Source organism: Lingula anatina, chromosome 1 (assembly GCF_051362555.1).
Source record: "Lingula anatina isolate TDL-2025a chromosome 1, LinAna3.0, whole genome shotgun sequence".
Lineage (NCBI taxonomy): Eukaryota > Metazoa > Brachiopoda > Lingulata > Lingulida > Lingulidae > Lingula > Lingula anatina.
The window spans coordinates 67,383,666-67,411,279 of NC_141767.1; the positions used below are offsets into that span (position 1 = coordinate 67,383,666).

Below are 27,614 nucleotides of genomic sequence, written 5' to 3' on the forward strand. Positions count from 1 at the left end.
GTTTAAGAAATTTTCACTTTATCTCATTCTGGCATTTCCAAAGTTTAACTCTTATCAGCCTCAAGCCTTAGGGACTATTTCCAGACCCTATCATGCTAACTGTGGATCGATGTATCTCCAAGGGAATTCTCGCTAAATTGCAATCAATGTAAGTGGCTTAGCTGTCTGTCACGCCTACTGAAACTGGCATGCCAGAATCCTAAGCCGCTTAAACTGAAAGCAATTTAGTGAGAAACCCCTTGGAGTTGGATTGATCCTGTTAGATTGATCTAAGTATGGGAACTCAGTCTAATGCTTGTTACACATTTTACTTTCATCCTAATTCAATGTTATGCAGAATTAGAATTTGATGTTGGCTATGTAGTTACAGTAAGCATAATACATTAATGCATCAAAATTGACAGTATCTTATTTCCTGCGCTTTTTTCTGTTTTTTGTCTGTACATTTGACAGCTTTGCTGCCTTGTTTATTATTCGATATGGTTTAGGTGTTGCGCTATATCAAAAAGTACAACATCGCAATATTCAGTGGTGAAAATAAAATGTGAAATACTCCAAAATTGGCAGAGATAGGTCCAAAGTTACTATTGAACTTGAATAGGAAGTCATATACATGTACTGGTAATCTAACTGTGTCCTACTTTTCATGATGAACTGCACTTTGCAAGTTTTCTGATCTTTATATCTTCAAAACTGGCAGAGTACACCCATAGTTACTTTTGAACTTGAAAGTCATATACTGGCAATCTAACTGTGACCCTGAAATTGACCTTTGACCTACTTTTCACCATTAACTGAACTTTGCAAATTTTCTAATAATATATTATCTCAAAAACTGGCAGAGATACGCCCAAAATTACTATTGAACTTGAATAGAAAGTCATATAATGGCAATAAAACTGTGACATTAAAATTGACCTTTGGCCTACTTTTTATGATGAACAGCACTTTGCATGTTTTCTGGCCTTTATATCTCCAAAATTGGCAAAGAAATGTCCATAGTTACTATTGAACTTCAAAAGGAAGTCATATACTGTGACCTTGAAATTGACCTTTGAACTACTTTTTCACCATGAACTGAACTTTGCATATTTTTTGCCTCTCATATCTTCGAGATTAGCAGAGATATGCCCAGTGCTTCCCCCAGGTTTTCTCTTTTGTCAGCATATATGCAACACTGTTTTCAAGAAAACCAATGAGCCTATTGTGTAGAAATTCACAGGAGTGAGCAATGTTAGAAAAATACAGGTCAATTCGAAAATCCACTTGATTGGACCATTTTTGAGAACTCTAACTTGTTTATTGTATTTTATAGAGCTTGTGAAGCACAAGACTGGTGGTGGTCTAGTTTACTATTGAAATTGAATAGGAAGGAAGGTACAGACTTGCTCTGAGGTTAATTTGAGGCTACTATTGCTGAAATGAGGTTAATCTCTCTGGTGGGACAATACCTAGGGGCAGTATCGCCCCACATATCCTCTAGAATTCATATTCAAATTTAGATGGATGTTAATGCATTTTCAGCTTATTGTGTACAATTTTCAGTATATGTAATACTGCTTTATTACATGATAACTTGTGTACAACAGTATTGTAATTTTGAGACTCAAATTGCATTGCCATAAGTAAATAAAAATTAAAAGGACTGCCTTTTGATATCATTACAGTACCTTCCCCTGTTACAAACATAACATTCCCAGAGGAGTTAGTAACAACCGAAAGCATGAAAGTGGTGTGGATTCCAGGAATGGGGTATACTGAAGAATATAATGTCTCTGTTATTCCCAATGGTAATCCAGATTCTTCAAGTCCATCTGATACCTACAGGGATATAACAGGTTTACAGCCAGCAACCACCTATACTGTCACTGTTGTATCGAAGGCTGGTGAAAGTTCAGGCTCTGCAGTGCAGAAGTCACAGTGTACAAGTAAGTAGTAAATCTTTCAGCAGTTTGCTTATCAAACATAATTACAGTGAAAACTTTGTCACTTAGAAAATATTTATTATTTCAATAATTTACAGTTAAAAATTTGTCACTGAGAAAAAAAATGTTATTTCAGTATTAAATCAAAAATGTGTTTCCGTGACACTTAAAATTGACAAAATTTTCGAAATATGCTTATAACCAGAAGAAATTTTGTTTACCTTCACTTTGTAAGTGCCCTGTGAGATTTTTATTTTTTCTTCCAATCCCCCTTTTTGTTGTATGTGAATAATTCAATATATTATTGTATATATCGTTTCAATATTTGAATGATGATTTACTGAGAATCTTTTGGTGAAGGAAATGCTTAGTAACTTAATGATTTTATACTTACCTTAATAAATAAAGATACCAAGATAAGCCTAATTGCTACACCAACAAATTTTCCTGGACACATTGTCAAACAAGAGGTGGACTTGTTGAAATATGTAAGTTATATTTTAGGACAAGTTGCACCAACAAACATGACAGCAACTGTTAAGTTTGATTCCAATTTGATTGTGGTTTACCATAGTGGTCATTCACACAGTCGAGTGGAGTTTGATTACCTAATTGGACAAGTTCAAAGTTTTGACAACTCAACACCTCAGTATGAAAGAATACCAAAGAAATCAAAACATGGAACAACAGAGCTTTTGTATGGGAATATAACTAATGGTGAAACATATGTTGTGACATGCTATTTTGAATACTGCAGACTTAAAAGTCTACCAATGGTGGTGACTGGTGACATAGGTATGTAATGAGTACAATAGTATCCATGAACACACACAGTTTACTATTAAATACTTGAAACAAAGTGTGCATCAGTCTGTAGAAAATGCCTTGTCTATTCATTCTAATCAGTTTTGAATTGGTTAAATTTTACATTTAAAGTTCAATTTACAGTTTTGTCCTGTAGTCACTCATATTCAATGTATGGGTCCATTCAACATTTTTTTTATTTAATTAAAATTAAGCCAGTGGAAGAATTGCTTGTCAAAGTAAAACATCACTGTAACTTAAAAAAAGAAAACAATAATTACTAGATTTTTCTGTTCTCACACAAAAACCATAAACACACTAAATTTGAAACCTTTGACACTGTCCCTCACAGCACCAACTCATATTCCCCAATAGATCTGGGTAATTTTTATTAAGTAGAAAATTTGATGTCTGATATCTCAGAAAATGTCTAGAATATTTATTATAAATAACTCAATAAAAAGCTTGCAGCTACTTTTGTGGTGCTGCTAGGTTTTTAAAAATAAAAGAAACATGTTTTTTGGCACAGGCCAATATTTTTCATTGTTTGATTTTTTTGTAATATTAAAGTCATTAATAAAATCGTCAATTCAGTTACATCCATTATTAGCAGACAATATGATACCAGGGCAGAGTCAAATGTTTTACACAAAATATGCAAAACCTTCTTTACCAGTCATTGTGAAAAAATATGCTCAAGGGAGGTTGAAGACAAATGTGTCAGTAAAATAAGCATGCATCTTGTAAAACCCCTGTAGGACAGTCTAATTTTTGTTACTATCAATAGCATGTTAATATTATCCAAAAGGGTTGTTGTTTTTAAAAGATTCATTACTAAATAGACTAAAACTTTTATTACTGAATACTGAATACAAAAAGTTCTCCACACTAGCAAGGCATGAATTTTAAAAATTTCAATGATTGACACAAAGAGCCAGATTAATCACTTTCTAGAAAAAGTAGATTTCTTTAACTTCATTTTTAACTTTTTTGTTTTCTTCAACTGGACCTGTATATTGAAAATGGGTATGTTTTTGGTACTTTTATTGTACCACCAGCGTTAGCGCTGGCGGTACACATGGTTTTAGTCCCGTCCGGTCCGTTCCGCCAGCTCCGCCGCCATGTTACCGTTAACGCTTCTCCTCCTAGACGGTAAGGGCCATCTCTTGGATTTAGGTCACCTATAATCTCAACTCGTTCCACGTAAAATTTGGGCTTTGTCTGTATTGGAGTCTAGGTGTGGCACTCATTGCAATGCACCCTTGTCCAAAAATGGCAAAATTAAATGCTAATTATCTACCCTACGGAAGGAATTATGGGAAAAATTTCTACAGACGGCTTTCCAAAAGTCATATGTGTAGATTTCAAATATGCCCTTGGATTTGACCTTTGACCATTATTTCAAGGTCAAACAGGCCAAAATTTTCAAAAAAATTAATTTTTTAACGAAAAAAAATTTATTTGCGCTGTTATTCAGACACCACACAGACTTAACCAATAATATTATTGGAAAATGTTACCCTTCAGGTCATCTTTCATCTGTGTGAATTTGGGGTCAATCACGGGTGTAGCGGCCATAAGATACCGAAACTGAAAACTGTCTCTAATTCGGGAACCGTTAATGCTAGAGACCCATTCTTTTTTGCATTTTGTAGAGCATGTAAAGCCCAATACTGAAGGTGGTCTCTGTTTTTTTGTATTCCATACGGTTTTCGAGTTACGCTGTATCAAATAGTACATATTGGTGGTGAAAGCAAAATGTGCAGTACGGTAATGGATAATAAATTTTGAACTCTGGAAAAATAAAACATAAGGCTTGGCAAAGCAGACAACTTGTGGTCAAAAATGACATTATTCAACAAATTTGAACTTCGGGAACTTCAGAGCACCTCCTATTTCAAAAATTTTGACCAAAATGACCTTTTCTTTATTTTAATTAATTTTTCTGTAGGAAATTTATGGCACATTAAGGTAACTCCGAAATTATAACATTTAGTCCCTTATATCTCCAAAACTGGCAGAGATAGGTCCATAGTTACTATTGAAGTTGAATAGCAGTCTGTCCGCAGATTCCGAGCTGCGCGTGCACACTGTCTGAAGCGACGGCCATTTTCGCACTACTTTCAGCAAAATCGAGTGAAAATGGACGACTTTTGAGCTCTTCGTATTTTCATGTGTAGTTTTGTCAACAGTTGATGTGATTAAACGATAGATATATAAAAAGAAGCGGGAATAACTAGGGATTCGAAATTTTAAGGTTAGTCGTCATAAAAAATTGATTCAGAACGGTAAAATGAAAGATTTATCCACGCGGGTGATTGCAAATGGTGCCCCGTTTCAGGTGTCCGAAATTTTCTATTTGAAGATCTCTATAAGAAGTTTAAATTGTACAAAGTTTTAAAAACTAAATCATGAAAGCTGGTTAAACTGGGTTTCTGGCAGTATGTATATATAGAAAATTCAGCTTTGTCCATTTTTTTTAGCGCGAGGTGAACTCGACGCCAAGCACTCGCATTTTTGAAGCGTGTGACACTAGGGTGTTTCAATTTAAACAAAATTGCTACAATGTTGAAATCACCAGCGTTTTGTATATATTCTAAAAGGTAAACAAGTGTGCTTTGTGTTGATATGAAACACATGTTGCGTTTGGGTCCCACCTCGTTGGCAAAGTGTTCATATTCTCGTGAAGTCGGTGTAAAAGTCGGCAAAATCGATTTTTTCAAGTGCAGTAAGTTACTGTGATTATGTATCGCAGGAAACGAAAAATATTTTCAAACAATTACATCCTGCAGAAAGATAAGATCATAAACTTTCAAATGATATATCATAAGGTATGTCTCCTACAATTTTTACCCATTTTGTGTGGGGAAATTAGTGCATCTCCAAAACGACGACAAAAATGGAACCCCATTTTCATCATAATTTATAGCGTCACGTGACCAACCTGAAGCACTGACCCGACCTGGAAAGACTACAAGTTTTCTTAAATATTCTGAATATCAGAGCAAACAAGTTACAATAAAATTAAAATACGAACAAGTGATGTGCATCTAACATCAGAAATATTCTAAGAGTTATATGCTTCATTCTTAAAACATCAAAAATTGTTTAGTTATGATCCACTCCACAAGAAATCCAGTGTGAATTTTGACCGATATAGAAAGATATTGCTAGATCTAGTTATAAATAAAACAAGATTATTTTTAATTGGATAAATATTTACAATGAAGTACTGGCCTATGGCCAGGTTGTGCTTTTTAAAACCTGAAAGGGTTTTGATAAAAAAATCATTCAACACCGGTTTATTCATTATATAAGATCTGCACTTATGCCTTGTTCTCTTATTTTACTGCTCAAGATTTATTTCTATGTACTAGTACTATTTTTGTCTCTTACATATTAAACCATTTAAAATAAGACCCTTACAATTGTAATTTGAAAAAATATCCCTAATCTATTTAAAATTTACATTTCTCTTTTTAAAAGTGCAAAATTTTGAAATTTGTGTGATAAACAAAACTAAGTAAACATTTAAAACTCATGTCCTTAAAGCACTGTCCCTGGTAAATGTTCATTCAGCCTCATGAATGTGCACTGAACTTTTTGAAAGTTTTTTAAAAACTTTTTGCCTTTTAAATTAAAGCAGTTAACAAGGCTCCAATAAACTCGTTGGCCAACTTGATATGTCTATTCTGAGAGCAGGAGAAGCACCTGCCCCAGCAAGTTATGAATATTACTTTAGCCAAAACTGACATACAATTAAGTTCATCCCCAATTGAAAATTCTTGAATATAATTTGTAATTTAATACATATCAAAGTGCATTAAAAATGAAAAAAAAAACAAAAAAACTTCAGTATACGAGTATGTTTCAATTTTTTTTATTTCCTTAGAATCTTCAATGGCCAGGTCATTTACCTGGATATGATAGTCAGAAAACAAAATCAATTTTCAAGTTCAAAATTGGGCTGTTTTCCCAGAGTGTCACCCTGCCACTCAGTGGTTGATAGATTTCTTGACTAAATCATCAAAACTTTGCCCCTATAAAACTGCTGTCAAAATTTTGTTAACTTAAGCATAATATTCCCCAAACTTGACCTCCAGTCAGATCCGGTTCTTTTGAGAGCACTGTATCCTCTCTCCACCTGAGAAGTGGACAGGCTGAACAAGGCAATTTCAATTAGCATTATTGTATGTATTCTAATCTTTGTCTGGTCTCCTAGCCTTGAAACAAATCCATACACATATCTTTACTTTTATTCACTATAAACATGCCACCTATGCACTCTTTAAAGGCAGGCCACTCTCAATGGAAGTCTTTTGGGTCAAAGCCCATCCTGTATAATACTTGAAGAAAATAATGTTCCAGAACTTGTCTGCTATGAGAAAGGTTTCTAGGGTAAACAATATCCAAGACTCTACAAAACACCATCTCTTGTTCAGTCACACCTGCATCAACAGCACAGCACCATCACACAAAATCATATGGAACTACATTTTCCCTTGTCTTGACTACATGTAGAACACCTCTTCCCTTATTGTCAGCTGATATGAAATTTGGGAATCTGTTAAGAATAAATATAATATAATGATAAAATCATACATGTATGTATAAACAAGAAATTTATACAAAGCAGATAAAAACTGAAATTTAATGAAAAATCCATAGATTAAAAAAAAAACTCACCTCATTGTCAGTCTCACACCAGTTGTTTATCAAAGTAATTTCTTACTATACTATATAGTATTAATAATTCCTTGGTCCTACTAGCAATAGGCTAGTTAAAAAATAATGAAGTATTTGCTTTTTTATATATAAACACTTAATTACTTTCTGCTTTGTCTAACTGGTATCTTTTCATCATTCCATGCCATCAAGTCCATTCTCATGCGATAGCTAAGGCAGGGGTAGGTATGCTGTCAACCTTCACTAAAACTGAAAAAGCACAATGCATAGGTCATAAATGTGTGTCTCTGCCTTGACAAATGATTTTTTTTACTTGTTAAATTTGAAGACTTTTTTTACTACCAACAATTTCAGATAAATTGAGAAAATTTGTTTAAAAAATCACAATATTAAAACTTATAATGTAAAACAACTTTGAAACCTGCCCAGGAAAGACCTTTAAATTAGTACACCTGTAATGATGATTGCGCAATGTGCTAGTTAACAGGTGTGTATAGACACACACACCCTATTTCGTAAAGGTCTAGATTCCAACTCCATAAAGGAAATAGAACGGATAAAGGTATACTAGTAGGCCTACACATTGTATGTAAACAAAGTACAACTATAACTTTGCAACAAAATATAACATTTCACTGGTACTGAACGTCAACAAGTGCATCTAAACTATGTGAAGGGAGGTTACTCCAAAATCATTTCTATACATTTCGGCGCTTATATGAAACTTAGTGAATGCAAAAAAAGACTCACCTTTTAGTCTGTAAACCCAAAACTATGTAACTTGAAAGGCAAACGGCAGATTTTTTCCATTCTAAAACCATGTTATGGCAGCGATATGGTCGATCTGCAGCACCGATGGCGTTTTTTCACGTATTATTTTCCATAACAACTCTCACTATGACAGTGACACACTGTATACTATAAATATACACTTGAAAAGCTGAACATTCAATTTTTTTCAACCGAAATGCAAGATTTGCCGAGAAAATCGCTTTCGAGTCACTTGCTCAGTGCAACGTGACAGTCCCAGTTTCGACTGACCTACATACTTCGCACTAAAATAGGGATTTCACAAAAAAGGACGGTTGTACAAATTTTTTTTTCTTTTTGGCTCAATTCCAGCATATATAGTTGCATAAATCGTTATAACATCAATAAAGTAAGTTTGTCCATTTTTTCTACAATCATTTCATTTTAGGGTACAAAATTACACGCTCTGCTTGAGAAAAATGCGTGTGCTATTTTTAGACATCTGATACAAGGTTTTCGTCGAAATTAAAATGTTCATTTTATATTGATCGCTTACATCAAGTTCTAAATTTTATTCCTTGAAAGTTTCAAGCGAGATAATGAGTTGTTTACAGAGCTTCGTGGATTTACATAACAACTACGGATTTTTGAAAACATGGCGCGAAACACACGTCGCGGACTATTTCGTGCAAGCGCGTAGGTGTTTTTGTAATGATCACCGCTTACGCATTGATATGCCAGATCTGCGGACAGACTGTAGGAAGTCATATACTGGCAATCTTACTGTGACCTTGAAATTGACCTTTGACCTACTTTTCACCATGAATTGAACTTTGCAAATTTTGCTTCCCTTTTATCTCCAAAACTGGCAGAGATAGGTCCATAGTTACTATTGAAGTTGAATAGGAAGTCATGTACTGGCAATCTAAATGTGACCTTAAAATTGACCTTTGACCTACTTTTCACCATGAACTGAACTCTGCTAATTTCTTTCTCTTTTAACTCCAAACCTGGCAGAGATAGGTCCATAGTTACTATTGAAGTTGAATAGGAAGTCATATACTGGCAATCTAAATGTGACCTTGAAATTGACCTTTGACCTACTTTTTACCATGAACTGACCTTTGCAAATTTTGCTTCCCTTTTATCTCCAAAACTAGCAGAGATAGGTACATAGTTACTATTGAAGTTGAAAAGGAAGTCATATACTGGCAATCTAAATGTGACCTTAAAATTGACCTTTGACCTACTTTTCACCATGAAGTGAACTCTGCTAATTTCTTTCTCTTTTAACTCCAAACCTGGCAGAGATAGGTCCATAGTCTTTATTGAAGTTGAATAGGAAGTCATATACTGGCAATCTAAATGTGACCTTGAAATTGACCTTTGACCTACTTTTTATCATGAATTGAACATTGCAAATTTTGGTTCCCTTTTATCTCCAAAACTGGCAGAGATAAGTCCATAGTTACTATTGAAGTTGAATAGGAAGTCATATACTGGCAATCTTACTGTGACCTTAAAATTTACCTTTGACCTACTTTTCACCATGAACTGAACTTTGCGAATTTTGCTTCCCTTTTATCTCCAAAGTTACACTGTATCGAAAAGTACATATTGGTGTGAAAGCAAAATGTGCAGTACGGTAATGGATAATAAATTTTGAACTCCGGAAAAATAAAACATAAGGCTTGGCAAAGCAGACAACTTGTGGTCAAAAATGACATTATTTCATCAAATTAGAACATCTGGAACTTCAGAGCACCTCCCATTTCAAGAATTTTGACCAAAATGACCTTTTCTTTATTTTAATTAATTTTTTCTGTAGGAAATTTATGGCACATTATGGTAACTCCAAAATTATAACATTTAGTCCCTTATATCTCCAAAACTGGCAGAGATAGGTCCTTAGTTACTAAACTTGAATGGAAAGTCATATACTGGCAATCTAAATGTGACTTTAAAATTGACCTTTGACCTACTTTTCACCATGAGTTGAACTTTGCAAATTTTGGTTCCCTTTTATCTCCAAAACTGGCAGAGATAGGTCCATAGTTACTCTTGAACTTGAATAGGAAGTCATATACTGGCAATCTAAGTGTGACCTTGAAATTGACCTTTGACCTACTTTTCACCATGAACTGAACTCTGCTAATTTCTTTCTCTTTTAACTCTAAACCTGGCAGAGATAGGTCCATAGTTACTATTGAAGTTGAATAGGAAGTCATATACTGGCAATTTACTGTGACCTTGAAATTGACCTTTGACCTACCTTACGATGAACTTAACTTTGATTGTACCATTTTAAGTTATATATATTTTTTGCATATTTTGAAAATTCTTGTTGATTGCATTTTTACATCTTGTCAAGCATAAGACTGGTGGCTGTGTCCCTTATTTTGTGTATGTGGGGGTCTATACGAATGCGCTTGCTCCAGCTGGTGGTACAATATTCGGAGGCGGTATCGCCTCTCTGATCCTCTAGTTTGTAATGTACACATACCTGTCTATATTTTCAATGTTACAATCTGACACATGCTAATTTGCCACGAAACTGCATAACAGTTCTGACTTGTTAAAGGTGTACCAAGGTTTTTATTACCTCAAAGTAAATGCCTATGCTGGAACATGTAAAATTGATATTGCTCTTTTATAAGTCATTGAAATTTATTTTTATGTCTTATTATTTGAATTTTATTCATAGCACCGAGCAGTCCTTCCAACCTTGAGATAACTTCAGCAACTACATCCATCATTTTGAGCTGGAGTGCAGGTGAAGGTGTTGTAGGTGGATTCTATGTGGTAGTGAACAAATGGCATGGTGATATAGATTTTCAAGAGTTCACTAATGTCACAAAAAAGACAGTAACACGTTTGGAACCAGGCATGATCTACAATGTGGCAGTGATTGCAACTAGTAGGAGCCGGGCTAAAAATACCACAAAATTGAGTGAAAAAGTCTTTACAGGTAATTTGGGAAATTTTTTTAATCAAAGAACATTGGTTTAGGTAGTACTTGTGTACTGGTAAAATATTATTTTTACCCAATACCTTTTTGTATACATAATGAAATTCCTTTGAGTTTTCCATATGATTAGTATTTTTATGTCCCTACACACAATTATGACCTTTGCTTAATGGTGTGAAAATAATTCCTGAAAGACTTCAAAATGTCAATTACTTTCATTGAGAGGAAAAGGTGAAGTTATTGGTACCAAAGAAAAAAATAATATGATGAAGTATTTAAAGGAGAACTTTATAATTAAAAACAGAAATATATTTCATTCTTTTTATGAGATTGATTGAAGAGTAAAATGAATGAAAGTTAACATGTGCAGCTATGTGCTGAACACTGAACTCCCTGAAAAATGATTAGAATTCACTTTATTTTGTCCTGAAGCAGAAATTCTTTTGTACAGTTCTGTCATAATAATTATTTTATTTATCAATTAAGATCCTGACAAGCCAATAGATGTTGAAGTGGATGGGTTCTTCTCAGATAAAATTTCTATGTGGTGGAAAATGGGAAAAGGAGAAACAAACCACTTTACAGTATCTGTCAATTCTTCTGAGAATTCCTTGTCTCCACCTATACAAGTTGATGGTGATGGCTATTCTAACTACACTGTCAGCAAATTAGAACCTGGTACTTTGTATGAAATCAACATTACAGCTGTGAGCAATGGAAGGAGCAGTGAACCTTACATTTTACACAACCAGACAAGTAGGTATAAATAGTATAAGAGTCATTGCTTTTGTATATTTTGGCACCAGACATCATCTTTTAGACCAAATTACTAATGGAATATTAAAACTAACTAGGATAATATCTTGATTCCTTTTTTGACAGGTTCACGTTGACCATTAGCATGTTTATTTCTTGTTATGCTTTCTGTTAACTGAAAACTTGATCTCTAGAGCCAAATGTTTTGGGAAAATATGCTTTAGTTCTTAACTTTGTTTCATTGGTGATTTCATGTACAAAATTTAGAGAAGTGTTGAGCCTTTAAAACAATATTAAGGCTACTGATATCATAATCATAGATATTAAAAGCATGAAAGACAAAAATGAAATTGAACCAGATGACTTCTCTTATATAAGGCGAAGGTAATTTATATTGTATTATTTCTGAATTTTACTTGTATTGTTTTTAGAGCCAGGTACCCCTGGAATAATTGTCCTTGGATCACAAGGCTCACACTCTTTGGTATTAAAATGGCAGAATGCATCTGGTATAGTGGACAGATATAATGTAACTATCAGTCCAGAAGAAGGCACTATATCAACTGTACAGAAAGAAGGAGACTTCTCAACAGTGACTGTCACAGGACTCACTCCAGGGTGTACATATAAAGTATCTGTCATAGCTGAAACCAATTCACTTTACGGAGATGCCTCAGAGACAAATGTATCAACAGCAGAAATACGTAAGCATACTTTATACGTACTATTTAAAGCATACGTTCTAAGCAATGGGCTAGCTCTGTATTACTTTTGCTTTTTATTTTTTTATTTATAATTTTTTTGGAGGGGGGGGGGGGGGAACCAAGAGTGACATTTTAAGACAGATAGTGGGCAATACATTTATTACGAAAAAAAACATTGAAGATGTATATGTGTCTTGACAACTATTTTAAAGAATCTTTTTATGATTATAAATTGGAATGTATTTCAACAATCTGACATAACAGGACAATTGCAGAAATGAAAAATATTTTTAAGAATTTAAAAAAGATTATGGTAAACTGTACTACTTATATAATGGCAGGAAATACAATTTGAGCTAGCACCCATTTCGAGGGCAGTCAATCTCAATAACCTTTCTCATTTGCAGCTCCTAGCTCTCCACGGAACTTGACTTCTGATGACACAACTGAGAACTCAACTAGTTTAAAATGGAAGGAACCGCAAAACCCCAATGGCCAGATCACAAATTACATTATAGAGTACTGGAAGGCTGACCATAAAACTGAGGAATATGGCAATATTTTCTTGATGTACACGAACAGCACAGACACATCCTACAATGTTGATAACCTAACACCAGGTTTGTGAGATTTGGTAATCATTGCTGTCACTAAAATAAAAAGGTAACAGTAAATCTGTATAATTGGAATGGCATATTTCTGATTTCATGGTAATATTATCTCCAAAGGATATTGCAGTTAGTAACCCCTTTCCAGTTTGTATATAATTTTAATTTAATTTTTATTAAAACAATGACTTGTCTGTTTTTAATCTTAAATTAACTATTTTGGGGATTTTTAGGTGCAAATTATAAATTCCAAGTAAAAGCTATGAACAGCAATGGAACTGGAGAAGCTTCAAACAACATTACCATCAGAACAAATGAAGCTGGTAAGTTGGTTTTGGGATGCATATTTTTATTATCTTCTGCCTGTCTTGACACATGCAGGACCAAAATATCAACTTAAAAATCTTTACAGAACCTTAAAATTACAAATGGTTTACTTTACACTTGGTTTACTTTATGTGAATGACTGAACTGCCTTTAAGTAGATATGATCATTGAGTTAGGATGGCATGTTTCATTTTTAGTTACCTTGCAGAAATTGTATTTTCCATATTTCTCTATCATAATCAGTGCCTGGGGAAGTCTCTAACTTAACAGTCAGCCAAAATACCTCCATGTCAATGGACATAGGTTGGGAAGAGCCAATTGAGCCAAATGGAGAGGTTATCACCTATGAACTGCTTGTTTTATTGGAAGATAAAAGCTGTATACAGCAAGTGATTTTCAATTGCATAGATTGTCCAGCAGTAAGTAAGGAGTTTCAAAGTACAAAGTAGACTCATCTTAACCATTCCTGTGTACTAACTTTTACAAGACCCAATTGGTCTTTAATGCCCACCATCTTGCATCCATGGCAATCAGACAATTCAACTGCTTGCTGTGTTGTGGGGGAGGTATCTGTAACAAGAAGAGGGTTTATAATGGACTCCTCTTGACCATATTTTAATTGACTCCTTTTTACCATATTTGATAAAATGTTCAAATAACAAACTGCATACCCCATAAAAAGACCTGTGTATATACATAAAAGAAGTTTATAAAGAACATTGTGTAACACTTTTTCTTTTTTGCCCTATAAGAATATGTTAATGAAAATTTTGTTACTTGGACTATAATATATTCAGTGTGATTTTTCTTGTAGCATTTCAGTAATTTCTATCTTTGAACTAGGGTCATCTCGATACAAACTAAGTGTTTTTAAGACTGCCATGTTTTCATTGAAATAACTAATAAATAATAAGTAAATAATCAATAAATAAATATATAGTATTGGGATTTTGAGATGGGAAATGTCTGATTCACAAGTCACCAATTTAAGCAAATTTAGATATGATAATTTATGCTTGGTCTGATATAGATATCCAAAACCAGTGAAAAAAGCGAAGAAGCACCATCCTGTACTTCAACAGATACAACTCAGAGCTTCAGTATACATGGACGTGTTGACTATACTGTAAGGAACCTGGTACCCTACACCAACTACACTTTTAGAGTTTACCCATTTACATCAGTTGGGAGAGGGAAATCCAGAGATATGAGAGAGCAAACTTTGGAAGATAGTAAGTCACTCAAGACCTGTTTATATTTGACACTGTTCACAATCATTGGATTTATCTCTTGTAGAGAAAAGTGAAGCACATAAAGTCAATTGCTGAAAATTTCTGTTTAAAACAGACTTCTTTTCTTGTCTTTTTAAATTGGACACATTGTATGTTAGAATCTTTTCAGAAAAAATGTTGATTTGTTAAAAAGCCATAAGGTAAGACATTACATGAGTTTTCATTGAAAATGGAACATTTAAAGCGAAAAAAATCATACAAGATATATTTTAACCATGAACTTTGATTTTGTATTAGCTATACCCCAAAGATATGTCACTGTTGAACTTAGGTTTTGAAATTGATTCTTTTTATAGCAACATTCAAACAATGTAGTGAAATTTAAAAAAATAAGAGAACAGAATCTATGTGAGCACAGATTGAATATTTTGATTTATTCCTGTTTTAGCACCTTCTGAGCCAAGAAATCTGACGGCAGTCAACATCACCCAGAATGAAAAAACTGGCCTGAACATAACATGGGAGGCTCCAGACAATCCTCGTGGAATTATAACTGGATATCAGCTTCGTGTAACTGATAATCAGGCCAGCAGTTCCTATAATACAACTGATGAGTTTAAAGCTCTCCCAGATCTTCTTAGTTATCAAAATCACACCATTGAGATACGTGCTTATACTGTTGCAGGCCCTGGAAATTGGAGTAAGCCACTCACAGTATTAACCGGAGAAGCACGTAAGTTGAAACTTGTTCAACAAGAAACACTCTACAAAATCTTTTGTTTGCATGTTCAAAATTCTTTCCTGAAAATATTTGTTGCCCTTTTTACTTTTGTCAAAAGTACATATATTTTATATTTTTTGTATTTTGTTCCAACTTCTTTTTAATTCTGTCAACTTTGTCAAATTTTTGATGTCACCATTAGGAGTTTCATTTTATGTTTGTATTTCAGAGCAATGTTTTCATTATTTAAATTGATGCATAAGCAAGTAAATCTTTTAAATACAATTAAAACTAGAGGATCAGAGAGGCGATACCGCCTCCGAATATTGTACCACCAGCTGGAGCAAGCGCATTCGTATAGACCCCCACATACACAAAATAAGGGACATAGCCACCAGTTTTGTGCTTGACAAGCTGTAAAAATGCAATCAACAAGAATTTTTAAACTATTGCAAAAAATATATATGGTACAATCAAATTTAAGTTCTTCGTAAGGTAGGTCAAGGGTCAATTTCAAGGTCACAGTAAATTGCCAGTCTATGACTTCCTATTCAAGTTCAATAGTAACTATGGACCTATCTCTGTCAAGTTTGAAGTTAAAAGAGAAAGAAATTAGCAGAGTTCAGTTCATGATAAAAAGTAGGTCAAAGGTCAATTTCAAGGTCACATTTAGATTGCCAGTATATGACTTTCTATTCAAGTTCAATAGTAACTATGGACCTATCTCTGCCAGTTTTGGAGATAAAAGGGAAGCAAAATTTGCAAAGTTCAGTTTATGGTGAAAAGTAGGACAAAGGTCAATTTTAATGTCACATTTATAATGCCAGTATATGACTTCCTATTCAAGTTCAATAGTAACTACGGACCTATCTCAGCCAGTTTTGGAGATAAAAGGAAAGCAAAATTTGCAAAATTCAGTTTATGGTGTAAAGTAGGTCAAAGGTCAATTTTAAGGTCACATTTAGATTGCCAGTATATGACTTCCTTTTCAAGTTCAATAGTAACTATGGACCTATCTCTGCCAGTTTTGGAGATAAAAGGAAAGCAAAATTTGCAAAGTTCAGTTCATGGTGAAAAGTAGGTCAAAGGTCAATTTCAAGGTCACATTTAGATTGCCAGTATATGACTTCCTATTCAAGTTCAATAGTAACTATGGACCTATCTCAGCCAGTTTTGGAGATAAAAGGGAAGCAAAATTTGCAAAATTCAGTTCATGGTGAAAAGTAGGTCAAAGGTCAATTTCAAGGTCACATTTAGATTGCCAGTATATGACTTCCTATTCAAGTTCAATAGTAACTATGGACCTATCTCTGCCAGTTTTGGAGATAAAAGGAAGCAAAATTTGCAAAGTTCAGTTTATGGTGAAAAGTAGGTCAAAGGTTAATTTTGAGGTCACATTTAGATTGCCAGTATATGACTTCCTATTCAAGTTCAATAGTAACTACGGACCTATCTCAGCCAGTTTTGGAGATAAAAAGAAAGCAAAATTTGCAAAATTCAGTTCATGGTGTAAAGTAGGTCAAAGGTCAATTTTAAGGTCACATTTAGATTGCCAGTATATGACTTCCTATTCAAGTTCAATAGTAACTATGGACCTATCTCTGCCAGTTTTGGAGATAAAAGGGAAGAAAAATTTGCAAAGTTCAGTTCATGGTGAAAAGTAGGTCAAAGGTCACTTTCAAGGTCATAGTAAGATTGCCAGTATATGACTTCCTATTCAACTTCAATAGTAACTATGGACCTATCTCTGCCAGTTTTGGAGATAAAAGGGAAGAAAAATTTGCAAAGTTCAGTTCATGGTGAAAAGTAGGTCAAAGGTCACTTTCAAGGTCATAGTAAGATTGCCAGTATATGACTTCCTATTCAACTTCAATAGTAACTATGGACCTATCTCTGCCAGTTTTGGAGATATAAGGGACTAAATGTTATAATTTTGGAGTTACCATAATGTGCCTTAAATTTCGTACAGAAAAAATTAATTAAAATAAAGAAAATGTCATTTTGGTCAAAATTCTTGAAATAGGAGGTGCTCTGAAGTTTCAGAAGTTCAAATTTGATGAAATAATGTCATTTTTGAACACAAGTTGTCTGCTTTGCCAAGCCTTATGTTTTATTTTTCCAGAGTTCAAAATTTATTATCCATTACCGTACTGCACATTTTGCTTTTACCACCAATATGTACTTTTTGATACAGCGTAACTCGAAAACCGTATGGAATACAAAAAAACCGAGACCACCCCCAGTGTTTGGCTTTACATGCTCTACAAAATGCAAAAAAGAATGGGTCTCTAGCATTAACGGTTCCCGAATTAGAGACAGTTTTCAGTTTCGGTATCTTATGGCCGCTACTCCCGTGAAAATGCACCGATTGACCCCAAATTCATGGAGATGAAAGATGACCTGAAGGGTAACACCTTCCAATAATATTATTGGTTAAGTCTGTGTGGTGTCTGAATAACAGGGCAAAAAAAATTTTTTTCGTAAAAAATTTAATTTTTTTGAAAATTTTGGCCCATTTGACCTTGAAGTAAAGGTCAAAGGTCAAATCCAAGGGTATATTTGAAATCTACACATATGACTTTTGGAAAGCCGTTTATAGAAATTTTTCCCATAACTCCTTCCGTAGGGTAGATAATTAGCATTTAATTTTGCCATTTTTAGACAAGGGTGCATTGCAATGAGTGCCACACCCAGACCCCAATACCGACAAAGCCCAAATTTTACATGGAACGAGTTGAGATTATAGGTGACCTAAATCCATGAGATGGGTACGGGGGCCCTTACCGTCTAGGAGGAGAAGCGGTAACGGTAGCCGTCCGGCGGAGCCGGCGGAGCCAACGGAGCCGGCGGAGCCGGCGGAACGATCCGGACGGGACCGAAACCATGTGTACCGCCAGCGCTAACGCTGGTGGTACAATTATACTATTAAAATTGTTTACAAATTTTATGTCAGGACCTAGTGCACCTCAGCATATTGCATTTGGTGACATATCTCCAACATCAATTGAAGTGCAGTGGCAGGATCCAGTGATGAAAAGAGGCATTCTCGTAGATTATCTTATCATTGTGACAAAAGCATCCAATGGGGAGGTAGTGAAGAATGAAACCCAAGATGCCAATGAAGCAAAATCATTCAACGCAACTGGCCTTGATCCATGTCGGAAGTACACTTTTAAAGTTGCAGCTAGGACCAGCAAAGGGTTTGGAAATTACTCCTCTGAACAGACCAACTCAACAGCAATGAATAGTAAGGACCATCTTAGGCAATGTTTAATTTTGTTTCAATAAAATGTTGTGGTTCTAATTGCTGAATTAGACATTTTGATTGCAACTTCCCACTTCTATCAGAAGTCCCTAGGCGAAGAGGTCAGTACAGAGGGAAAACACAGCATAATGGAGGGTTACAATCATGTGACTACTTTCTGTTGTTTCTATTTATTTCTTAATTTTTAATGTGGATTGTAATATACTGTTCTGTTATTTTGAAATAAGTCTGGTTAGGTGTAGTTGGAATTAAAATCTGAGGTAGGTTGTTAAAATGTTTAGGTAATATAAGTATCGGTATTGAAAGTTGTGAAGATATATTTGATACTATGTCATTTCCATTAAATCAAAATGTATTTAATAGACCTTTGTTTGGTGATTATCTGCTCTTTATCCAACTTGACTTATCCTATCAGTCCCAGGCACACCAGTGATAGTTAAAGCAGAAGCTACAACCTCAACATCCATCCTGGTGATGTGGACTCCACCACCAAATGAGACATGTCTCATAGACTATGTGGTTGAGATGACTGAGAGTGACGGCCAAAATTCTGTCAAGGAATTAATTGAAGGTAGTAAACCATTAAATTTAAAATCTTGTCAGGATTTTATTTTGATTGGATTGGGGGGGGGGGGGTTTAAAGTGTTACACATTAGTAGAAATTTATTCATATTTTTCCATCTAGGAAGACGGCTTATGTCATAGCTTATAATTAGTGTAACATGAATACAGTTTCTGAAAGATATGACAGGTTTTTTTTCAAATTCAGAATATGAATTTTATAAAATTTACAACCAGGTTCTTCACCAAAATATGTTAAAATACATTTTTAGGATACCAAAGTACTGAAAAAAACATCACAGGCTTGAAAAAGTACTGGTCATATGATATAAAGGTGAAGGCAAATACCACAGCTGGACCCAGTATGCCTTCACCACTTATAACCAAAAGAACTCTGGAAGACAGTAAGTGAAATAGTTAATACATCATCACGATAATACATTCTGATCATGCATCATTCTGAATTGTTCTAATTGCTATGTTTTATTTGTTTTGATACTTTTCATTGGAAGGTGATTAATTGTAGTTAAATTGCTGTCATCTCACATTTTATCATTCAAATTGTTTTTCAATTTTAGCACCTGGTCCACCAGCAAGGGTGAATGCCAGCTGTGATGTCTGTTATAATAATATGACTGTGACTTGGGAAGCACCAACCAGAGAAAACAAAAATGGCATAATCACAGGATATGTACTCTATTACATATCCACTGATGGGAAAATATCTGTGAGTGAAGCAAAATTGTTTCATTATAATTGTAAATGATCTGTAACACACACAACTTGCATAGCAAGTGCTCATTTTGAAGAATGCCTATGTTGCTTCCCAGATGTAAATCCATGCAGGTCACAGTCTCGCCTTGTTAATCTTGCCTACAACATATACTCACATTATAAAGTTGATATCAGAAATTATTTATTATGAGGATTAAGAATCGAACATTTATTTTGAATAAGGCAAATTTAAGTTAAACTTAAGACTATTTTTTATTTTATAGAAAAATAAAGAAATCAGTGGCAGCCAGAATTCATCCACAATAACTAGTTTATCAGCAGAGAAAAGTTACCAGGTCAAGGTAAGATAAATTGTTTTATTCATGAACACATTCACTGCCACACGCATTTTATTTGAAGTATGTTATGAGATTGATTTGCCCATTTAAAATAAATGGCTTTAAAAATGTACACAAGAGGCCTGTCAGGAAGGCTTTTCATTTCAACCAATCAGAGGCTGCCACTTGACACTCCAATGGTTAGTTAGTTTTAACCAATCAGAGACTTTCACGTGACACTGACCAACAAGTCAGTTTAGAATTCTAAATCACAACAGACAGTTTTAAAAGGTTTAACGCTGGAAGCACACCAGCCTGAGGCAGCGCCTGGCATTTTATTGCCTCACAGCACCACTTTTATCGATCTCCCCTCCCATCCATTCCATGGATTCTCATAACCACAGACTTTGAATTTTCACAATTACATACTTTTACCCAATTTAAATATATAGGATTCACTACAGGCTTTATGTTCCAGGTTGCTGCACGCACTAGTGTTGGTGAAGGGGAAAACAAGACAGCACCAACCAACGTGAAGCTGACATCAGGACGTGAGTAAAATGTCAGTTCTGTGGAACATATAACACTGGATTCCCAAAGAGAATAAAAACCAAGTTTGTGTGGTCTATATGCTGCAAATATTGCAGTCAGAAGCTAAGTATTCATCTGTGAACACAGCATTTTTATACATGTACCTTAAAAGTTCATTCATTTTAGCATAAGTAGTTGAGATATGACATATTAATTGATCTTATTGGACATTTTTTGGGCATTCCAGCTCCCATATTCGTTGCCCTTGCTAATACTTTTGCTAAAGTATCAACCGCAAGTGTGGAAGATGCCAGAAAACAAATTTCATTGCAAGTACCCAGTTCTCCATTTGGCTCAGAAAACGGAATTGTGAGGAACATAAGCGTTATTGTGGCAGAAGACTCAGAGGCAGGTGTGTGAATGCTGTTTAAGGAAAGTGCATACTGTGATGTATGACATGAATAAAACGACAAACACTATCAAATTCCCTGAAGTAAATGAAGTGAGACTATATTATGTAATCACACGTTAATAACATTCAATCTTTCACAGATCACCAATAGTTTATCTTACTGTCATGTAACTTTCATTTAAAATTCTTCATAATATTCAACTTGAGCTTGGGGTTAGATAAAATATTTATGCCTCAGGCAGAAGGCATTATGTTTTTGGTTGCTGCCATCCATCCATCCAAAGTGCTTCCAAATGACGTTGTTTTCAACATAACTTTGCAATGGTTTGACCTCAGATTCTCAGGCTGGGGGACCATTCCAACAGATATTTGGATCGATCTATCTCCTTGGTAACGGATAAATAAAGCTATAAGGGAGTAATTATTTTTACCCCTTAGCTTATTCAGTAGGCATGACAGACATTTATGCCAGTTAAGTAAATAGCAAATTAATGATCCAGATGGATCGATCTAGGCATGGGAACCCAGTTTATGTTTCTGCACGACCAAAGACCTAGTTCATGTTTGAGAATGGGTAATCTTGACCTAATTTTCAAATTCACATATCCTCAAATGCATTATTGCTGTGTCTCACATAATTTTACACCAACTTGATCAAAGATTAAGTCTGGCATGCGTTTCATAACCTTTATGCTCTGGTGTTCCGTCTCCAGTATTTTTATTATGTACAGATACAGATGTGTCTGTACATATTGCCATCACCTGCGTCTGTCGTCGCCGATGCCGTCGCTGGCGCCGTGCACTTTCCTTGTAAACACGATAAGTGGAGGGCAGTTTCACTTTTTGGCTTTATATTTACAGAGCTGATGAATATTCATAAAACGCAGGTCAAGTTCGAAAATCAGCATGATTGGGCCATTATTGTAGAAGTTATGCTGTTTTTTCACTTTTCAGCATATATGCAACCCTGTAAACACATTTTAAGGAAAACCGATAGGCCTTTTGTCATGAAACTCACAGGAGTAATCAATCTTACTAAAACGCAGGTCAAGTACGAAAATCTGCATGATCGGGCCACTATTTTAGTAGTTATGCTGTTTTTTCATTTTTCAGCATATATGCAACACTGTAAACACAATATAAGAAAAACAGATAGGCCAATTGTCATTAAACTCACAGGAGTGGTCAATCTTACTAAAACGCAGGTTGAGTTCGAAAATCAGCATAATCGGGCCATTATTTTAGAAGTTATGCTGTTTTTTCACATTTCCTCAGATTAAATTCTTAGGCATGTTAACAGTTTCAATTTTTAATTAATAAGATACGTAAAAGTGTTTGTTTGACATTTCCTGCATCTTTACAACATCATTACTTGATTATGTAAAAATGATGGTAAACTTGTTATCGTGTATTGTGTAATAAAGTTTCAAAAATGGAAATAAACTCATATCATTGCAGTTTGTCAGATTCAATCATTCACTATGTTCAGAATCTCAGAATGGAAGAAATTGGACATTTAACACTGCTCTATTAATATTTTTCCCATCTCATCAATTTTCTTAGTTGATCATATAAAAACAGTAGTAAACTGTTAATTTTGTTTTATGTTAGAAATTGTTAAAACTGGAAAAAAAAAACATTTCAGAACATTGCTGTCTTGTTTACATTTTGGCATTTTCAAGTTGTGACTTTGAAGTTCTATGGGCCTGAAGACCTTTGCTAGTCACATTTTCTGAATATCCATAATACTAATATTTTAATATTAAAATTGATGGTCATTATGCTGTTAAACATTATGTAATATTGTATCAAAATTAAAAAAAAAAACTATTTTGGGCACTGCTCCCATTTAAGAAAAACCATGTCAGTTACTGTTCTCAAACTTACAGGAAAGAAACATGGGACTAAAATACAGCTTCAGTAGGCAATGCAGTCTGTTTGGTAATTCTAAATGCTAGTTAAACGTTTTTTTTGTGAAAATTTAATTTTTCACATATTGGCATTTTCAAGGTGTGACTTTGAAGTTCCACGGGCTTGAAGACCCATGCTAGTCACATTTTCTGAAAATCCATGATACGTATATTTTATTATTAAAAATTGACGGTCATTATGCTGTTAACCATTATGTAATATGGCATCAGAATAGAAGAAAACACAATTTTGGGTGCTGCTGCCATGATGACCATTATGGGAAAACCATGTTACTTATGATTGCCAAACTTTCAAAAAAAGAAATACAGGACTAAAATGCAGCCTGAGTTGGAAAAGCAGTCTAATTGGCTTCTTTTTCTGGAAGTTATACATTTTCAAAGTGTGAACTTGTTACACATTTTACTTACATTGTTATTACCTGTTGAGCGTAATTAAAATTTGATGTTGAATTTGCAGTTTAACATAATGTACTTTTGCATCAGAATTGACAGTAGCCTATTTTGTGCATAGTTATTTCCTGTTTTTTTGTCTGTACATTTGACAGCTTTGCTGCCTTGTTTACCATATCAATTAAACATTAATAATACTTCAAACTTAGTAATGTGTTTTAATGGTTGAGGTATATTAATTAAATGTTTTCCACATCCTCTAGATATATTTCTGTTTTCACAGGAAAACCAGAGAGTGATGTCAGAAAAGACAACAAGTTTCCTACTTTAAAAACATGGGGACAAGTTAAAGACCTGGAAAAAATAACCCCATATGCCATAAAGGAGGTAGAACCGAACCCGTGGGGTACGGCAGGTAATGCTGAAATTTGAATTGTTGAAAGTATGGTACCATGAACATTTCATTCTGACACTAAAATTTAGTCAGGTTTTGTTTAAATCACATTTGCTAGTGTATTGATAATGAGCAAACAATCACTTTCGGACATTTATTTGTGATATGTTTACATTGTGCATGTAAGAATATGTGGCATATACCTCAAACATTGCTTTGATGAGATATCTTACATATCATTCTGGATATATATATATATATGTATATAGCAGGTGACCTTTTGGGAATTTAACCTATTATATAATGATCGCCAAAAGTACAACTTGTTGAGGCACTAATGAAACCAATTTGATTAAGGTCAACGACAGAGGCGTGCTGCCGCTCAATATGAGATAATTATAGGCAGTCAAGATTGTAGTAATGTGGCAACAAGCAAATACTGCAATGGACCATTGCCATCAGGGAGAACCTATTGGTGAGTTCTCTGTAAATACACACCTTTATTGGTCTAACTTGGTCAGTGCCATATCAGGCTTTATAAATGGATTAGGAGTTTGCTATCTTGAACCTCATACAGGGTGACCAAAAAAAAAAAAAAAAACAGGACCCATAGAAATTTTATTAAATCCTACAAAGGTCAATCAAATACAAATGTCGTAATTATTGACTCAAGTCACAAATTAAGTACCCCAACAATAAATTACTTGCCACAAGCCCAGCATTTGGTAATACACACTGTTTATTGTGTAAAACATTTTAAATTTACCTTTGAGAAAGAAAAATACATTTTTTTCAAGTTTTGTAACTATTTTTGTCAGAATTTTCTCTGCAAACTACAAATACACACAGTTCTTTTTCAATCCAAGAGATTATGAAAAATATTCATTATTATTTACTTTCCTTTTTTCCTGATTTCAGCATCAGAATTCGTGGGTATACAACAAATGGTTATACAGACACTCCTTGTGTAAAACAGGGCACAGGTTTGTATATATGGTGGCAAGAATAGAGTTGTTACACAGTATTTTATTTCATAATTGTTTTTGTCTTTGTAATGGTTTTCTTTTTGTAATGGTTTTCTGAAGAATTCAAGGTATGACTAATAAGCTCTTGTGAAAGTTTTTCATTAAGTTAAACTGAAACAATTTTAAGCCTCATTGGCTAGTAAAAAAATTATTTAAAAAAGAAATTTTCTTTCCATCAGAACCAGACACCACAGGTGCAATTGCTGGAGGAGTGACAGCTGTTTTGATTGTGCTGATTATTGCCTTTGTTGTGTTGTTTATTATTGCCAAAAGGAGAGGGTAGGTACACTGTAACAATATGAAACTAAAAAAATTGTATCTGCACTGGAATTCTCTATCATTTCTCCTGCCATTTGTATGTTAATAATTATATAGAGAATTCTAAAGGTTTATGGCCCTTTTGTTTTAATGATGTCTAAGAAGGTGTGTTGCTACTTCAGGATCGATAGGTTTAGCAGAATAGACTCTGATGACAAAGAAGGCCCTGCTGTTCTCATGATGCAGGATCTGAATCCTTCATCCAGGCAAGATGGTCCAATATAAAACCTACTCAAATCCTACCAAACCCTGTGAATTCCCCTACTTGATATGGCAATATCTACCATGATGATATTTAAGTGACATTGTTAGATATTAAGTACTTTTTACATAAGAGCCATTGTTTTCTAATATGCTACTTTTCCAAATTCTCTTCCTAAGATTACCTTTTGCCTTTACTGGAAAAGCCTGGATTTTTTTTTTTTTTTTTTGCCTTGTGCAGCTTATTTGACAACCCTAGATATATAAAACATGTATGAAGACTATAGTATGATTGGCTAAAGGATAGAAAATTTCTATTTCTTATTTTACTATTTGGAAATGGGGAGGGGAGGAGAGTCCAGCTTCTGAAGTTAGGTGAGCATATGCTCACTGTGCCCCCCACTTTCACCCCTGGATCTGTCATAAGTTTTGACAGACCTAACACTGAATCCTTTTTGTACCCATATGCCTCTCAATTGTCTTTGATAAGAAGCTTCTGTACCCAAATCCAAACAGATAAGACCCATTATGATGATGTATTGCATTATTTCTGACATACACTGTGACTTCTTCCCCATGAACTGATGAGTAACTATATGTAATTCAAGTTACCAAGTCAATGAAAATTTATATAGATTTTGACTCTATGTATACATATTGTCTCCAGTATTGTCTTTGCTTTTTTGTTCACATTATATCGTCCCTGCTTTTTTTCTTAATTATTCAAATAAATTGAAATAGACTTGGCTGTCTACAAGTGCTGTTGTATTGTGGTACATAGTGATAGAAGAAACAAACTTTATGAGAATCTACTTAAAAGCCATTTGGTTTTCTAAGATTGTTAGTTTGATTTATTTTAGCAGGGCATTTTATTTAAAATATGATGGCAGATTCTATATCTACCCCAATAACTGATTACAGTTTTACCTTCCCATCCATTCTTTAAATTCTTCTTCCCACATCTTAAAGCCCTTGACTGCTTAAGAATTCAAATATTTATAACATGGCATCTGTAATATATATTGTGTCATTTTACATTATTTGGGCTCATATATATATATATATATTTTAAATGATAAATGAAGATCAATGTATTTTTGCACAAGGGTCATATTAATTGGATAATGTATAAAATGCAGAAAATAGGTAAATGTATATTATAATCCATATGTGGTTGTATGAAGTAGTTAAGTTTTGAATGTTTATGTTAGATTCTTTTAAATTGCCCTTCAGATTGATAGGTGGTAAGTCACAACGAGAGACCACACAACGCAATCCTTCTACCGCTGGTCATGACAATGAAGGTTTTGATGGTGAGGAACTCAAGTCTAGAAGCAGGTAAGGAAGATGGTGTATATCTTTGGTTTGGAGGGGATTTTCATCTCTATACATATACATTGTAGCATATCACTACCAGCATGAGCCACAGCTGTAGATCTGATATGAATACATAAATATAATTTCATTATTGCTTAAATGTGTGCGTTCATGAGCATGACTTGATATGTCACACCATGATATCTTTGTGATAGTGTGACATATGATGAGATGATGATTTACATATAAACCCCTGGCAGTAAATGTTTATACATATGGTAGGCTGATATTTGCATCTGTATGTCATGATATTAAGTAATATACCTGTTATGATATTATAGTTATGTCACTAAGGATGATTAGTATTCTTATATTTCTTGCCATCTTTTTATAGTTCTTTTAAATGAATTGGTTTAAATGAATTGGTTGTTTAAATGCATGGCTAGCATGAATATGTGTTTTGTACATATTTCCTGGGCCAAAAGTTGATTAGCAATTTAGAGATTATTTTGTTATGCTGAACATTCTTAATTTATTTATGTTTCAATTTTACTCACTAAGTTTTAGTACTGGTACTGTGGTGTTTTGAATAATTTGGTATCTTCTTGGCAAAAATGTTCCCAAGGACCAAGTGAAAAATGATAATTGCAAAGTTTACACTAGTTGAAAAATTTGGTGTTTTGATGTATCATTTTCATAGTAGAGACTAATGTGCCTATTATGCTGTAATGCAAGT

General features: G+C 34.2%; 1 protein-coding gene and 1 long non-coding RNA gene across 10 annotated transcripts in view; one reads left to right on the plus strand and one right to left on the minus strand.

The window, feature by feature from the left end:
* Window positions 1-27,614, plus strand: part of LOC106156488 (receptor-type tyrosine-protein phosphatase eta) — a 77,417-nt gene that overhangs the window by 20,578 nt on the left and 29,225 nt on the right. For all 9 annotated transcript variants that reach the window (XR_015331333.1, XR_015331332.1, XM_086997031.1 and 6 more), the window contains 22 exons: window positions 1,668-1,928; window positions 2,430-2,720; window positions 10,870-11,133; window positions 11,620-11,889; window positions 12,321-12,593; window positions 13,001-13,213; window positions 13,435-13,524; window positions 13,772-13,947; window positions 14,559-14,760; window positions 15,209-15,493; window positions 18,435-18,728; window positions 19,162-19,317; window positions 19,580-19,711; window positions 19,886-20,034; window positions 20,306-20,383; window positions 20,838-20,910; window positions 21,138-21,302; window positions 23,907-24,038; window positions 24,375-24,492; window positions 24,936-25,000; window positions 25,222-25,321; window positions 26,795-26,899. Coding sequence is in view for 7 of the 9 variants with exons in the window: in XM_086997031.1 (XP_086853157.1) it covers window positions 1,668-1,928; window positions 2,430-2,720; window positions 10,870-11,133; window positions 11,620-11,889; window positions 12,321-12,593; window positions 13,001-13,213; window positions 13,435-13,524; window positions 13,772-13,947; window positions 14,559-14,760; window positions 15,209-15,493; window positions 18,435-18,728; window positions 19,162-19,317; window positions 19,580-19,711; window positions 19,886-20,034; window positions 20,306-20,383; window positions 20,838-20,910; window positions 21,138-21,302; window positions 23,907-24,038; window positions 24,375-24,492; window positions 24,936-25,000; window positions 25,222-25,321; window positions 26,795-26,899 (3,892 nt within the window). In the remaining 2 variants the exon portion in view is untranslated. The remainder of the gene's footprint in view (window positions 1-1,667; window positions 1,929-2,429; window positions 2,721-10,869; window positions 11,134-11,619; window positions 11,890-12,320; window positions 12,594-13,000; window positions 13,214-13,434; window positions 13,525-13,771; window positions 13,948-14,558; window positions 14,761-15,208; window positions 15,494-18,434; window positions 18,729-19,161; window positions 19,318-19,579; window positions 19,712-19,885; window positions 20,035-20,305; window positions 20,384-20,837; window positions 20,911-21,137; window positions 21,303-23,906; window positions 24,039-24,374; window positions 24,493-24,935; window positions 25,001-25,221; window positions 25,322-26,794; window positions 26,900-27,614) is intronic.
* On the minus strand, window positions 6,054-8,918 carry LOC147764908 (uncharacterized). Its single transcript, XR_015331376.1, has 3 exons — window positions 8,166-8,918; window positions 7,560-7,664; window positions 6,054-7,293 (listed from the first exon to the last, which is right to left on the minus strand). It is a non-coding gene; the product is annotated as an uncharacterized LOC147764908 (long non-coding RNA).